The 18,046-nt window shown below is 28.8% G+C and overlaps 1 protein-coding gene across 1 annotated transcript in view; it reads right to left on the reverse strand.

Annotated features, from left to right (window-relative positions):
• Positions 1–13,368, reverse strand: part of LOC100159106 (solute carrier family 12 member 6) — a 315,886-nt gene extending 302,518 nt beyond the window's left edge. The window contains exons 1-2 of the mRNA XM_029488169.1: positions 13,079–13,368; positions 12,821–12,998 (exon numbers count right to left, since the gene is read on the reverse strand). Coding sequence (XP_029344029.1) covers positions 12,821–12,971 — 151 coding nt within the window. The 5' untranslated portion in view covers positions 12,972–12,998; positions 13,079–13,368. The remainder of the gene's footprint in view (positions 1–12,820; positions 12,999–13,078) is intronic.
• Positions 13,369–18,046: the final 4,678 nt, after the last annotated feature.

The raw sequence follows: 18,046 nt of genomic DNA on the forward strand, positions 1-18,046 counted from the left end.
TCGTGTACACAGACACAAAAAAAATAAAAAAATAAAAAAACACACATCATTGTAAAATCAATACATTCATCGTTCCACTCAGAATCTAAAATCCATTTTCTACAATTATACCTAGACTGAAATACCGTCTCTGCTCAGAATCGTTTTTCTTATACAATGATATTATATCATTGAATTCAAATTTAATACCATCCATTAGACAGTGACCCACTTGTAATCTACTGTACAGCAGAGCGACATCCACTTACCCACCTTTTTTTTTTTTGTTATTCACTAAGATTTTAAAAAACAAAATATTAAATATTAATATAAGCATTTTCTATACGTAACGAAATTTTTAAAATTTTTAGTCTAATTTATACCTATACTAATAAAGATGATGTAATTTTCAAAATTTTGTGGCTATTTTTAAGCTATTTATAGAAACTTGGAATTTATCCACTTGTTTTCGATTATTGTTGATACCACTATTAATTGTTTCTAGGTCAAAAAGCTTGAAAACTTACAAAAAAACTCTTGATAAGTTGTTCTGGCAACAATTCAAAAATGGTTTAAGGTTCATATTTTGACGAAATTTGATGTATTCAAATGAATGTTAACAATTTGTTCATTGTAAATTGAAAAAAATATATTAAATAAATAAATATTTCCGATTTTTAAAAGTTTTTTTTACATCAATATGTTTTAATAGATTCTGTTATTAGTATTACTATTATTATTATTATTAAAAATTTAAGCTTAAACCACCAATAATCATTATTTTGGTTGTATTATACATTTTTTTTAAATTAAAAAAAACTCAGCTATGGTCGTTGAAATCAGGACTGATTTTTTTATTAAATTTATTACAAAATATATAGTAAACATAAAATTGGATGAATGGTTAACAAATATGACAGTATAGGTATGTATAAACGGTTAAGGTTATATGGTGTTGAGTATATTGACAGCAACGAAGTTATTAATCATGTGTATAATCATAATATATTTTTGTTTTCATTCATCTTTATTTTTTTTCAATAGCTTGACCGTAGAGCTCCATACATTTATATCATTGTAATTACGTGTATTTTTTATTGTTTACATTTTGTACTTTATTATTGTAATATAATATAATGAGATGATTGATCCTATTGATGGATTCTCAACTTCGAAAAGCTATAGAAGGATCTTAATATTATATAATATTAAAACTCTTCTATATTATAGTTATATACATTTATACCTACTTAAATATATTTATATTAAATACTAAAATATATTTTACTAAAATATTAGGTATTATAGTGTTTCATTGTATTGAAAACCAATTATATTAAATTAGAATTAAAGTCATAATTAATTATAACAATTATATTCGTTATATAATACATCACTGTTCAATGGTATGCTCTCGATGTGAAAATATATTTTTTTAACTATAATCTGTACGTTAATAAAAAAAAATGGACAAAACTAAACCTTATACATTCATTCAAGTCACGACCGCTTTTCCGTCGCTTCGTTTTCACTCATTAAAATTCCTAAGCAGTCACGAAAAAATATACCACTATAATATGACATGGGTTTTGGTTTCATATACTAGCCGTACTTGAAAGTTTTATTTAACTATTTCTACATTTAAAATAATATATAATATACTCATATGCATTACCTGAAAAAAACCAACAATTTAAAAATGCAATATGAAAATGGTATTCACACATCACTGTCTTTTCTAACAAGATGTCAAACATGACAACATTTTTTACAGAGTTTTTTTTACTCTTTTCATGAAAAGTGTTTAGGGATTTTCTTGTCAACACTTCCATAGGCCATAGCACGTTCTTTTCGAGTCTTAGAATTGTCTACACTTCTATAGCATATTAATTTAGAATTCTATATGCAAGGCAGCAGATATTATGGTTATAGGTAAGCTTGTTTAAAATAGTTTTTACTTTTTTCAAACATTTGATATTTAGTCGCTGAACATTTAAAATCCAAAAATGATTTAAATTGGACTAAAAAGTAAAATGATACAATTATTCTAACACATAATAACTATGAATTTAATTAGCACATTGTTTTATGTACCGAATTTTATTTTATAGTAATAATGTACCCACAAACAAAATACATTTCTATGAAAAATAAAAAACATAAACAGGGTATTAAAATATGTTTAAAAATAAATATGTACATTTGTGGTTTAAGTATTTTAAATTTTTGTCTAAATTGAGTAACAAAGCCTAATATTTGAGATGTCGTAATCTTTTTTTCTTACATACAAATAATAATAGCTATCTCAAATATAACCAAACTCCAATAACTGAAGACAAAGGTAAAAGTCTTGACCTTCCAAACTTTTTAGAAAAAGCAGAAAAATAAAACATCTTGGATAACAAGTACAAATCGAACAACCTTTTCCAATACTCATGAAATGAGAGATTGGATATTTTAGATCCAACCATTTAGGTATATACCTCGGTATATACTATACAATTATTATTGTACAAATGAATAAGTTAACTATGTACTAATTTAGCTATAAATTTAATATTCATTGGAGTTTTTAATTTGTGCACTCACTATTCATTAAAATAATTATAAAACATTTTGTGTGTATTAGATAAAAATATGATCATTAGTACATAATTTTATCGTTTTCATAGTATTATTGAAAATTGTTGATGATGAAACCTCTTACTTAATTTATAATTGTTAAATAAACTTAATATTTATTTTTGCATGAAACACCTTTGTGTGTTAATGTCGAAAATAAATAGCAACATGTTTATTGCTAGTATAATGTGTACTTAACACCTATTATCCGTAATTTATTAACAAATTCCAAATGTGGAGCAAACTATATAGGTTCTATTACCTATTTTATTAATTTTTTTCTATTCATGATTTGTTTTTAAATTTTGTTTCATAATAGAACAATTATACAACAATTGTATTACTATAGACACTATCAAAGTGTATTCTAATATAAAGAGCTGTGAAGTTTTGGAAAAATATACAGGGTTATTTTTAAAATTTAACAGATAACACTCGTTACCTTAAAAGGAACTTTTTTTATATTTCTTATTTTTATTTTTCATTTTTTTGAACGACAACATACATATTTTAATTTCTTATTCCATATTATTATTTTAGTTAAGTATTTATATTCAACAAATTATGTTTATTTGGCGGAGTGGAGTACAGTCCTTCTATCCTCTATAGTTCAATGAAATTTTTTATTACTATCTTCTTTGAAACTACTGGTCAGATCTTCAGGAAACTTTAAATATATATTCATTACTATCTGTATGGTGCATGGATTTTTGGCATTTAAAGACAATGTCATTAAGTGTATGACTAATTAATAACAACTCAACTACACAATAAAAAAAAGATATTTGTTTGACTAACACTAACCAACGTACTGCCAAAAGTATAATAGCTAGATTATATTATAAATAGTGTTCGGAACTTATTGCACTAACAATTATCAAAATATGCTTAAATATATGCAGATAATTTTTTATATTGTTTTTAAAAATGCATAAAACATATTACAATTTTGGAAATAAAAAACTTAAAAATAAGAGGGTAGATACATAAACATAAAAAAAAAAATGTATACACGGGTTTACTAGTTCAAGTATATATTGATTAATATGATGGACTGTGGACACTAATGCATGTTTAGAGCATTTTTAAACTATCGTGAAACAAAAAATCTCATTTTTTAAAAATACTAGCATAAAATACAGAGTTAATAAATACCGAATAACGTGATTTACGAACACCGTGATAAACGAACACGTACCTACTGATTTTCATTTCTTCGAACAATCTAGAAGTCAATTAGTTCTAACATATAGTGTTCTCACAAAGAAACTCATAAAATCTTACGTACCTACGTATAGAATTTACGCGAATAGGGGGGATTTAGGTGCCAAGCCTCCACCACAACTTTAACAGCCCTCCTAAACATTTTATTTTTATTTTTAAATATCACAGTATTATAAATTATAATATGAGAAGACGATTACTAGAAGAGGTCGATGAGGTAGCAACATATGTCACCAGACCTATAGTCAAAGACAATACCACCAATAAGAATGTAATCACAAATGAATTAATTCGAGAAGACATTGAATATAGGTAGTTTAATGAATGAAAAAAAAATAACAAAACAGTATATAACAATTTGATTGACTAGCTACCAATCGGTCATATAACCTGACTTAGATATACGAAAATACAACGGGAGATTATAAAATAGACAAGTTTATAATACAAGAAGAAATCAATTTATTTAATTTATAGGTTTATTTTAAATTAAACTTTAGGGAAACAAGTGGAGCCGTTGTTTGTAGTTCCATATGGAAAATTATAAATACTGCTATAGGTAAACGAGTGGAACGTTATGGTATTTTAAAAGTAAAAGGGATAGAAGTATAGAAGAATCGGGCTTTCCAAATAAAATATTGAATAATAATGAATGATTAGCCACATGTCTGCGTTGTGAAAGATTCGGAGAATAATAAGAGATATTGAGACTTAGGAGTAATCTTAGAACGTAAACATTTTCTATAGGTCTTTTTTGACCATAGCATTTGCATAGTCAGATGATCTATGAGAGACTTCAAAGGACACTACTTACCGTATTTGAGGATAAAATACACAAGACTAAATTTTTGTTGGTATACAGGCAATTTCAGATGGAAATTACGAGAGGGTAAGATCGTAGTATCCAATCTGAAATTCACAACAGGCATGACACTGCGCCAGTACTTACTATAATACTCTCGTGGTACTGGCAGCCAATGCTGTCACCAGTACTGTCATATATCTGGGATGATAACGCTTTACCAGCACTGACAGTTATACTGGCGCGCTACTGGCTGCTAGTGATGTCGTATATCTGGGGTGATAACGTTTTACCAGCACTTCTTGAATTACTGGCATTACAGTAATTACTCAGTACTGGCATTACAGTATCTAACTACGTGAAAAAAATTCTATATGACAAAAAATGCAAAACTTTCTGCCGGAAATTTCACCGACGCGGTATTCGATCTCGTTACCACCCTACTATCAATGGTTTCCTACTTAACGCATAACCGATTGGGACACGTACTTAATTATTGTTAATTGTTGCCGATATTTTAGCATTTAAGATGCTATTATTCGGCGCTGCGATGTGTATATGTATTGTGCTGTGCGTGTGTGTGTGTGGGGGGGGGGATTATATCTCCTTTTCAAAATTGGTAATAATAATTGTGTTGCCCTGGTCATATTCACAAAAAGTATCATGGTATATTTAAGAGGTGACGGTTAATGTGAGGGAAATAGAGTAACCAGGATGGAATCCATGGTTTTCATCAACAAGAATATGGTTGTGAGCAAGCTAAATTTTATTTAGTAGATACCCTATATGATTTAGAATAATTTAAATGTATGAAACACAATTGTTAGACTCCAGAGTTTAAAATTGGAATTATAGTATTAGTTTTGAGTGATAAGAAAAAAAAAATTAGGTACTTAAATAATTTGAAACATGATATATAAAGATGCCAAGCAACAACATACTTGAGTTCAAATAGATAATATCATTGGGGCCAACGAACTTATCATCTCGAAGAGTAAGTAAGAGAATCTGATTAACGTCATCAATTAATAACTGAACCAGAGTATAGTTGGGGTATGTTATAGGTATCTACGACGTACATACATGTGTTACGTATATTATATTTATAACAAATTATGCTCTTATAAAATATGATATTAAAATATGCATGAAGCTATTTATGTTTCTACATAACTTTTTCCAATGAAAACGTCATTTTCATTAAGTAAGTTTTTGAAAATTTATATAGTTAATTAATATCTAATATATTACGTGGAGCTCGTTATGTTCTTGAAGAATGAAATAAAATAAATTTATAAGCTGTTTTGATTGAGAATTATAATTTGGAGAATATTTTATAGTTTACATTTTGTAAATATGATAAATATTATCAATAATATTTAAATTTATAATATCAGATTTTTTATATTATTTAAAAATTACATTTAAAAAAATTATATTTTTATTGTTACATTCGTATAAAAAATACAATCTATACAAATCTGTAGGTGTTACATGAAACTTTTTGAGTTTAAATGGTACCTAAAAGTCATGTATTTTTAAGAAAATATATTGTTGCAAGTTCATTTCATACATTATTTGATTCTCTAAGAATACAAAATATCAGTGTTAAAATGAAAAAGTAAAGTTTTATTTCATTGGGTTGTTTATTGGGTTTCAGAAGAATAATTGAAAACTTTAACTCCTCATTGAAACTTCAAAATAATTAATAAAGCCAATGAAGTAAAAGAATTGTCTATGTATATATAGCTTAATTTGGTTTTAAATTATACTGTAGGAACTTGCGCAGTTAATAATTTGTAGATATTTAATAATGTACAAATAAATAAAAAATGTTGAAACTTAAAAAATGTACAAAGAAAAAATTGTATTTATATATTTTAGGTTTTTAATTTTAGAATAAACGAGTCGTGATGAACCTTGTATCAAATGTTCAAGCCTTAGCTATACCAATAATTGAAGATTTTGTAAGTTTTTAACCATAAAACAGTTTGCAAATTTAAGTGATTATTACGAATGTTGTCAACATCTTAACTTCAAACGCTCTAAAATAAATCGTACCTATGTATCTTTAATATTTTTTAATTTAATTAATACCAACTTATGACGAACATTGTAACATTTTAAAGTAATTTTACCAAACAAACATTTTAAATCGATATGTATAGAAATAATACTTTACAAAATATAAAATTTAAATGGGTGTAGTACGTACTAAGTATATTGTGAAGAATATTAATTTGAATCTTAATATACAATTATGTTATGTGGATAGGTAGGTATATATATTGTACGTTACGTCATATGTGTATGTTGATATAAGTTTTCAAGTTCACCCTAGTTAATAAGTTTGTTGGAAATAAATTGAACACAATTGTGTCGTATGTTATGAATACTAACAGTAGGCAATAAGCACAACCATAGTAACAAACACAAATATTACTATATAAGTATGTCAATTAGAACAAGTTTAAACAAAAGTTGGTATGTAAAATGAATAGCCAATAGGAAATGAGCGATCGCGTCATCATCGCTGTCACACACACACACACACACACTTAACAAATTTAATTGAAACATTAATTTCATCAATATAAAGAGAGCTTTAAGGTAAAAACTATTAAATAATAATTAATTTCCATACCTGGAACCAGTTTAAAACTGCAAATTCATATCATAGTATAATATGATAATTATAATAAATTCAAAAATAAAATATCATAAATGTAGGTACCTATACCAATAATTAAAATGAAAAAAACATTGTATTTAGCCAAAAACCGAATCTTTTTTTAAATGTTAAACAATTTTTTTAAAACATTTATTTTGCTCTAGACTTTTTTCGTGATACTAAGTAAATTAAAAAAAAATTTATATAATTTCCAACTTTGGACCTTTGACAGAGTACATCTTCCGGTCTAAAAAATTACAAAATACATAACTAACACATTCATCGATTTTCTCAAAATCTAAGTAATTTTTTTCTTCTTATATTATAATATAAGACTAATTTCATTACTGAAGACAAAATACATAACTTGATGGTCAAATACTCAAATTCGATAAGTTAGATAACTTATTAAATTATTTTAGCAAGAATATTTCCGTGGGCCAAATAATGATAGTAAATGATTGACACTGGTCGACTGATTTGGTCCACGGGCTTTATATACTTATATCTTATATACATATAGTTCAGGTTGTCACCAACCTCCATTAAGAGTAACTTGAGACAGTTTCATGAATAAAGTGAAAAGTACTATATACTTAAACCATCGGTTTCTTTCGTTTTCATACTTTCAACTTAAGTAGAAATGAGGTTGATAATATAATTATCGTTGTCAACTTTGAAAATTACCGTGTGTGTCCGAATATCGATATCTACAAAGTTACACACAAGTAATAAAATTCTTAACCATCGGTTTGGCTGACAATGAATATAATATATTATATACAATCTAGTGTCTCTAATAATATTTTATGTTGTCAGTGTTAGAGCATGATGCATCAGTTGATTGATCACATATTAAAAGTGTAGGTACCTAATAAAATATGATAAGATAAATAACATATGTTAGGATAGGAGTACACAAATGAATCAAACAACTTTTTTTAACTTGTCATACATCATTTCATGCAAAATAAATATCAAACGCAAAACAACTTGATACAATTTATGTTTATCGACAATATATTATAACGTTGCTTTTGCATTAAGTGCTACTATAATAGTGGACAATCTTTGTGCATCTAGTAATAAATTATAACAAATAAAGAGTGATAAAAATATATAACTAACATCCTTGTTTGTAAAGGACTGTATAATTAAAATTTTATTACATTTTCCTTTATAATAATAATTACTATTATCTGGTTGGCGTTCATACAATATGTAAAGTAAAACATAAAATGTGTGCAAATTGGTACTGATTCTTTTGTATACATTAAATGTCGTTTGGGTCACTGTAATGGATATGTTAAATTTTTTTAAATTTTTTTTTTAATTTATCATGAAGCCTGGCAACTATAAGGACACTAGCTGTTTGTTTTTTTGTTTGTAAGGGAGAAATTTCAGGTTTTTAAACACATGTGTTTTTGGTTTGGCAGATTCGTTAGTGGGCATCTGTAGGTATATGCCATGCCCTGGTGGGGATGGCGGAACTTTTCTCCGGACACCATGTCTTGCCCGAAGAAAAATGCCACCCGCGGCCGGGTTCGAACCGGCGCCGGTGTATGTCGCAACCGACGCCTTCATCCGCTCGGCCACTCCGTCCCCCTGTTAAATTTTAATTCAATGATATTATAACATTATATACGAATAACGTTATTCATTTTTGAATTAGGTACCTACAACAAAAACAAATGTACCTATTTTATTATAATAACTGGTTTTGCTTAATAATTCACGTTCTCTTTAATTTTTTTTGTTTTTCCTGATTATTATGAAAATTACTAAGTAATTTTACTTTTGACCACCCCCCCCCCCCCCACCACAACCACCAAGTTCTAGATGACTAGATTTTATATTTATATTGTTATTATTAATACAGTAGCCGGTTAAGTCGAATTATTATTATTTGTCCATTATCATATTTGTACCTATATGTTTCAAGTACCTACCCACGAATAATATTTTTAAAATATAACACAAAACTAAAATCGTTCTTCTTCGTTTAAATATCTAATTTCGTCCAAATTTGAATATTAACTATCCATAAAAAAATCTGTGTATACCTACACCTACTTTTTAGATTTTTTGGTTACAGAATAACCTTACTTACGTGGAACCTTGTCTTAAATTTACAATCCTTGGCTATAAAAGTCGAACATTTGACTTACTGGTAGACATTTTTTTTTTTTATATAAAGGTAAGCAAATTTATGAGGAATCTTGTATTAAATTTTCAAATCTTGGATTTAAAAGAAAAACTTTTATGAACTTCCAACTCAAAATCATGCACACATTTTCATGATTTTTACGTATTCTGTCAAAATTCGAATTTAAATGCTTATAAACGAAAATTGTGTCATGTATTTTAAATTTTTTTTAACTGCTATTGTAAAATAATATTAGAAGCATAATCTAAAACCAAACAAGTTGGCATTTAAGCCCAAAAATATGTACAAAATAGTATTGCCTTATAAGCACCATTTACCAATAATTCAAGTACTTATATAAAACTCGAATGCTTCAGACGACAATACAGTTTGGTAGGTAGTTTGATTATATAATATGGTGGATGGGTACTCAGGACCAATTAATTACAATAATAAATGTATCTAAGTATATATAATTAATTTTGTGAGCTGCAGCACAGAATTTGTTTAACATTTACGTGACCACTAACAATTTCACAAACCATTGCAGCTATAGTCAATCAAAATAAACAGAAACCACAATCAACAATAATGCTAGACCTACAGACACATAGTATTAAAATAATCTCAATCGCTGGCAAAATGACAACCCTAAACTGAATAATACAAATATCAATATGAATAATAAATTAGGATTGCCGGAACAGTAGTTACTAAACGATAAGAAACACTAAGATAGCAGGACTCACGTAGGTCCCAGCATACAAAAATTTCAAAACACTTAGACAAAAAAAATAGTTTTCACACAATGGCTACCACCTCCATCCAACCATAAAGGCATAAAAGAAAAGTCCGATCCAAGTGCGGTCCTTTTACATAGACGGACAACAAAGACGAGAAAGCTTTTATATTTTACATAGTAATTTAAGTTTAACCAATCATACAAGATAATATTATGTACACCGATCTATCAAGCACTATCACCGCAGCTATCTACTGATCGATAACACCAAGTATTAACTATTAAGTACTGTCAACCTGCAGCTAGACGGCAATAAAAACACCTTAATAAATAATGGTGCACAATTCAAAAACAAAAACAACACCCCTCCTCCTCCAAAAGGAGCTGGTTTTTCAATAGCATTAACTTGAATAGTTATACAAATTACTAAACAAGTAACACGTAAATATAAAGACGAATACTAAATATTCAAACAATGCAGTGAGACAACCACAAAAAAATGTAATTAATACAATTTTAATTGATGTTATAGTCTTCTCCAACTTCAAGACTGGGAAAAAGTGAAATTTTTATCACTGGTTGCTTAGTGACTAAACAATTTGATGTTTGACAAACACAACCTGAACAATATCATCAATAACAAGATGAAAATTAACAACGTAAACCATATTCCATTTTAAAATGAAAAGTATTCAGTATTCTTGTACCTACTTAGGTTGTACTTTACATAGTTGTACTTTGCTACATTGTACAACAGAGCGATCCGCTCACAACGACAAAAAAGAAGAAAATATTTTTTTACATTTTAGAGAGTAATTTAAGTTGAACCGATCACATTCATTTGTGCACTATACCTGTCTATAAACCGCTATCCAGGCGGCAATTATATCACTATAATAAAATATAACAGTGCACAATTCAAAAACAAATCTACCAAATTTATTGATGTACTGAATATGCCTAACTCACTGCTTAAGTACTATTATTATTTATTATTAAAATAAAAATTTAAGTAGGTACCCACAACATATTTTGCTCGATATTTTGTTAGTAAAATTAATAAAATCATTATTATATCAAAATAAAATATATGATAAATTATAATATAATATCTTTGATAACATAGAATACAATTTTTAAATGTTATAATAATATTTTTTATAAATAATATAAAACTATAACTTTTCAAACAAACTAAAAATACCTATAAATAATAATATAATCTCACATTCTATGCTTTCATATTGTAATGCTGCATGGTAGTTTTGTAAATAAAATCGTTAATTCACTAAGACCACCGATTACCAAAACAAAAACAAAACTTTTGTAGATACTATAAATCCATTCACCCATAAATCATTGATTTTGTTAAAAAAAAACAGCAACCTAGATATAGGTAGGTACCTACAATAAAAGTAGATGTATTGTGTTTAACCATTATAAAAATAATAATGGATAATATTATTATTATCTTCTCTCAAATTTGTTTTCGTCTACTCGCTACATAAAGGTACCTGTACTCTAGGTTGGTACCACCCACCAACCCCTTAAATAGTTAAATCTACACTCGGCATTTTACGCACGAACGCTCGTTAAAAACCGTACGCGATACCGAGGAATATCAAATTGGAACGTTGCAGTTGGGGTAAATGTTATACATCAGCCATCACTTCCAAAGATTGCAGAAACCCCACATCACACCTGATGACTACTGCTAGGAACCTGTTGATCCGAACATCGCATGACACTGTGAGCAAGAGAGAGAAAGAAAAAGAGTGAGAAAGGAGAGAATACTTCTCGGAAAAACTAATCATTTTAATTTTTAATTTAATTTAATTTCTTTTTATCACGCGCACGCAATCGGATACAATGTTATAATAATTATCTACAATGCGCGTTCTACGGAGGCACCTCCACCCGCGTGGCTAGGGTAGTTCATACTATGACGTATGTTTAGTTAGATACATATATTATGTTACCTATATAATACATTTTATTATAATCATGTTCAATAAAGTGTAACACAATATCATCATTCTCTTCCCTTATAGCCCTCGAAAATCACTTGTGAAAAATAATTCTAAGGTACGACATGAGTACACGTGAGTACATGACATAAAAATTAGGGAAGGGCCGATACATAAATCGATATTCAGTATTGATGATATTGATTTTTTCCCATACTAGTTATTTAAATCGATATTATACAAAAATAGTCCCACAACATATTACAAATGCATAAAATTATTTATTTATAACGCTAAATAATTAGTGCTAATACGTCATTATAGGTTATTTGTTTTTTTTTTTAATATCCGCTTATGATTTTTTCAAAAAAAAAAGTCGGTTATTTAATGTAATTAACGTTCTTAAATCGGTTTCGTATCGGTTACATATATCGGATATCGACAAAAAAGTGGTATCACCCAGCTTTAATAAAAAATAGGTACCCACCTAACAATAATTATCATAATTTATTAAAGTGTACGATACTATAACCTATATAATAGCTGGTATTAATGTTATGACGGTCGGTAAAGCACTATCGATATCATATTATAATATTACATTCTAAAATCAATGGGTACCTAGTATAACAATATATTAATATATAACTACTAGTGGACAGTCTACCTGAAGCGTTTTCGTCGATTTGCGAGTTGCCCAGAACGCTCGTCATCTCCAGCAACCCGGCCGTGTTCTCCAGGTCCTCGGCAGTGGCACCGTAATACTTGTTTAGGCTGTGTTTCGACCCGGAGGCTTTCATCACTTTAAAACGTTCCATGTCGTCGGACCCAGCTCGCTCGTGAGTCTAATATAATAATAATAATATTATGTGTAGTCGTGTAGGTATATACGAGTGGTCGCGTGGAAGATTATTACAAGGTGTACCTGTACTCGGATGTCGGGGAATACCCGAATGCAAATATATTAAAATGATTTTTTTCGTTTTTATTTCCACACAACACGAACGCGGTTTAAACACGGAGGAAAAGCAACTCGCGCACAAATCGGACGACGACGAATCACAACCAAAAAACGCACACCAGTCGGTACATATACGTAAACACCGCACACGCACGAGATGGAACGGACGAACCGAACGGACGGACGAGCAGACAAGGGACGCGACGTACGGCCGATCGGCCAATGTGCTACTGCCGGGAGTCGCGGCGACGCGACGGTTGTCGGGTTGTGTCAACGCGCGCGCGGCGGTTACGGCTGTGGTGTCGGCGGCGGCGGCGGCTGATGTTCGCGGTGGCGGGTGGAGGCGATTCGCGCGCGTTTTCCGACGCCGTGCGACGCACGCCTATCCTGACGGAGGATCGCGCCGTTTCGGGCGGCGGGGGTTGGCGAAGAGCCGTCCGTAGTAGGGAGGGGGAAGGACGACGCGTAATAATAAAACGCTTCTCTACCGCCATCTAACAACCACCGCCACCTCCGCCACTTCTCGTCCACAACGCACAAACCTTGTATGGTGGGTACGCGTATTACTATAATATTATTATAATAATATAATTATAACATTATACATTTTTAATACTCCTCGATTGCCGAGCAAAACCAATACGTAGGTATACGGATTTCGGTGGGTAGTGGGTACACCACCGCAGCCGCAAAGAGCTAAGCTCATAATATTATTATTACTAGAATATTATTATCACGCGGAAATGACGGGAATCGGCTGCGATTTCGAAGTGAACCGACTGAGTGAACAAAATAACAATCAATTATTATCAATACAGCATCGGCGCAGTTCTTGGATTAGAGACGAAGTATAATGTACAATTCATATATATTTTAATACTATATAACGTCTAGATGATGTTTATTTTAAATTCAAAATGTCGTTTGGACACAATGATAAAATCATTACGGTTTACCAAAAATGAAAAGTTAACGTTTTTAAAATGTGAAACTGTAGTATTTTATAATACATCTGCAAGTCTTAAACTATAAAATAATTCTTAAAGAAAATTTTTCATTTGCATATATTAGAAATTTAAACTAGATTACCAAAGGAGATTTTGTATATTTAAGATGCTTTAGAACCGAATTTATTCATTAAAAAAATGTAGGTACCTATTCATAATATTAAATAAATTAATGTCTAACATATTATTATTATTTTTGTCAAAACTACTTTTTTTTAAATATTTTAAACATTATCCAAGAGAAATGTCGAAGAGGAGGTGAATACAACTATTATTTTCAACTAATACACGTAATAATATTATTATAGCGATAATAGAATGAAAAAAACGCCAGTGATGAAATACTACCACCGCCGCTGCCCCCGCTGTGCCATTAATTGAATATTGGTGTCTTCACAAACCCCTCCACACCAAGACGCCTCACTGACTTTATAATATTATGTGTCCGCTGACAAAATGCTTCGTTTGTTGTGTACAGTAATAACGTAGCCACGTCGTAAGTTTACAGGGTGATTCACTAAACATATTATTCATCCTTTCATCCCTTTCATCCCATAATGATGTTTTTATTCAAATTCTGATTTTTGTAATTTTTAAGTTGTTACAATCAAGGATCATAATATTTTAAAATACTCAGATTTGTGTACTATTTAAGGATTATTAAAATATATATAAATTACTATAATATTTTATAGTCATCATAATTTAATAACTGACAACTTACCTGTTCGTTCAATTTATATAGGATATAGGTAGGTAAATCAAAATTTTCACCGTATAAAAATGTGTTTTTAGTTTTAAAAGTAACAGTTCATATTTGAAAATTTGATTCTTAAGTAAATTTAGAAAATACCAAAAAAAAAAAAATCAGAATTTGAATTTGAATTTGAATAAATTCATTAATAAAGTAAACTGAGGGTAAACATTGAGCAATCTTGTTGAACCACTCTTTATATAAAATTGGGATAATTTAATATAATACCTAATATATATAGTAGGTACCCGAGGTATGAATACATTTAGGTAAGTAAGCATATGGGACTTTTTCAAAGTCTTTCATATAATAATATAATTTAAATAAGTTAAACATGGCCTAAGTATACAAGTTCACGTTACTGTGTTAATTTATTTGTATTCTATAGGTATAGTATTATATGTGATCCATGTTTGAATTATTCCTTATCTCGAGATAAGTTCCACACAATGTACCTACCCATCTAATATAATGCACGTTGAAAGCATTAAATTATTATAATCTTCATCACTATCACTCAATTGTTCACACTACATAATATTATATATATATATATTATTACCATTGATTTAATATTACACTGCAGCTCGCGGGGTGTATAGTAGTTTCAAATCAATGTGTAATAATAGGCTTGTAAATTGTAATGTAACTTTATATATAAGAATAAAACAAATTTAATCCATGTATCTGCAACAGAAATGTATTTTCATTGTTTTTATTTTGCGATTTTTAAATGGTTTCTTATAATGTTATTATTTACATACGACTGAAATTATTTACTCAAGTAATTTACATACACATATCATAACTACATTACAATTGGGTACCCTTCCTTCACTCTAATTGTATTAATAAATTATAATATGTTTAAGTTTGAGATATTAATTATAATATAAGCATTAAAAAACCATGATAGTTCTTAAATGATAAAATCTGTAGTAAGTAGTTACTATAATTTAATATAATGATTCCAAGCACTATTTGTAAACATTATAAAATATAATATAATATATGGAAATAATAAATTACCTGTTTGACATATCATTAATCGATAAAAATATCATTACATAATATTTCAAACAAACAAGTATAATTATACACGATGAATAAATGAAAAACCAAAACATTAAAATTATATACGGTTATTTTCCGTGTTTTATTGAAGATGAATTACGTATTATGTACCTATATTTATAAAAGTTTGTATTTCAGAATTATGATTTAGGTAGATACAATACATATATAATACCAATATATTTCTTAATGAATGTATAATACATAATGAAATATGTTAATGAGAAATTGTATACGTTTCATAAATAATGAAATAAAATAATTTACGTGAAGTATAATATCATTAATATCTATTGCACATTCGTCTATATTCAAGGTAATGGTAATAAGTAATAACTAATAAAAATGTTTTTCAAATTGCATTATAATGTATGATTAAAATATTAATATATCTCATTTTTAAACCAAGATTAAATTAAAAAAAAAGGTTCTTGTCTTACATATATTTATTCAAGTATACAGGTATTCAAGATAGATATTTGTTTTTAATTTATTAATAATTAATAAGCAACTTCTTTTATATTATACACAACTTAAATCTTCATAAATTATTTTAGTTTTATAAGTTATTGTTTTTTCCAACAACAATATTATTTTAATGTATATATAGTATATACATAAGATGAAAAATTTAATAATGATAAATAAGTAATTTTTAAGAACGTTGAATATTATTTTAATATATTAAAATGGTAATGATTTCTGTCATCCAGAATGTATATTTTTATGCATGAAAAATGTATTGATAAATTTTACTGTTTTTTTATATACGAATGCATAAAACTTAAAACGTTCGTATAGCTTTTGAATCTCAAAGTGTTAAAAGTTGAAAAGAATAATATTATAAATTGTATTTGAGTTTATAAGACTCTTATAATAAGTTAAAACAGGTACATATTATTGAAAATTGAAGGAATATCGTAAAGTGGAAGTATATTTTCCACGAAGTCCGGTTTAAAATATATATGTAAAAAAATCCTCTGTACGGTATACTATCTATTAAAGTTTTAAGCGTATTATACCTAACTCCATAATAATTCATTAAAATGTTTGATTTGATTTATTGATCAACATTTAAAATTGTTTTTAACTTTTAAGTTGTATGCATACAACAATTCTAACTTCAACAGTATTAATTTATTCATACAACGATGTTTAACGTGTAGGTATTAAATAAATATATTTTATGTACCTACCTATTATTTTGAAACTATATTAGGTATCGAATGGTTGGATATTATATAGTACACACTACACTGGACTAACGTTCATATCGATCATTATGTATTAAACCTAGTATTATATGTATATATATTATAGAAATATTTGATAGCACATACCTCTACCTATAGGTAAACATCATTATAAGATCATTACTTTACACCCCGTATACGTCATTATTCTGTGGAATTTAATGTATGTAAACCGTCTCAGACCTCCTTTGCACATAAGAATATTGAAGAAAAAAAATAATGGTGAAAAGCAAATTCCAATCAACGAATAAGCCACGGTATATTATTATATACCGTCAAAGCAGAAACGAATGACTTTCGAGACGACTGAGATGGATGTCGACGAGTGGCGAGTGATGACTGTTGAAAATAAAATGATAATAATAATCAAGCACACGATTAAAAAAAATGCTAACTATTACCTATGACTTACTACTTACGAGTAGTGGATAAAAATTGGAACCTGACGCATCATAAGTCCATAACTTTTCACATTTGCTCTCTGACGGCGACAATTTAATGACAACATCATAGCAATACAAAATATAATACAATCGGTTCGTTCGGTTTCCCTCCGCGGAAACGCATTTTCGTTGCAGTTGTAATAACGCATCGTCCCTACAATAGCAGCTGCAGTTCGATCGGGTTGGTCCTATCTCTCGTCATCGAACCAAAGCCCAAGGTCAAACGCAGCGGAATGTTTTGTGAGAAATATTCCTTTGGCAATAACGGAGACGTCGTCTCACACATATTATTATATTATTATTATTATTATTATTATTATTATTATTATTATTACTACGATGGTGGCGGCGGCGGACAATGGAAAAACGGTGATAATTCGTGTGTTCGCCCGTCGAGGTCG

The sequence above is a fragment of the Acyrthosiphon pisum genome, chromosome A1 (assembly GCF_005508785.2).
Source record: "Acyrthosiphon pisum isolate AL4f chromosome A1, pea_aphid_22Mar2018_4r6ur, whole genome shotgun sequence".
Classification (NCBI taxonomy): Eukaryota; Metazoa; Arthropoda; class Insecta; order Hemiptera; family Aphididae; genus Acyrthosiphon; species Acyrthosiphon pisum.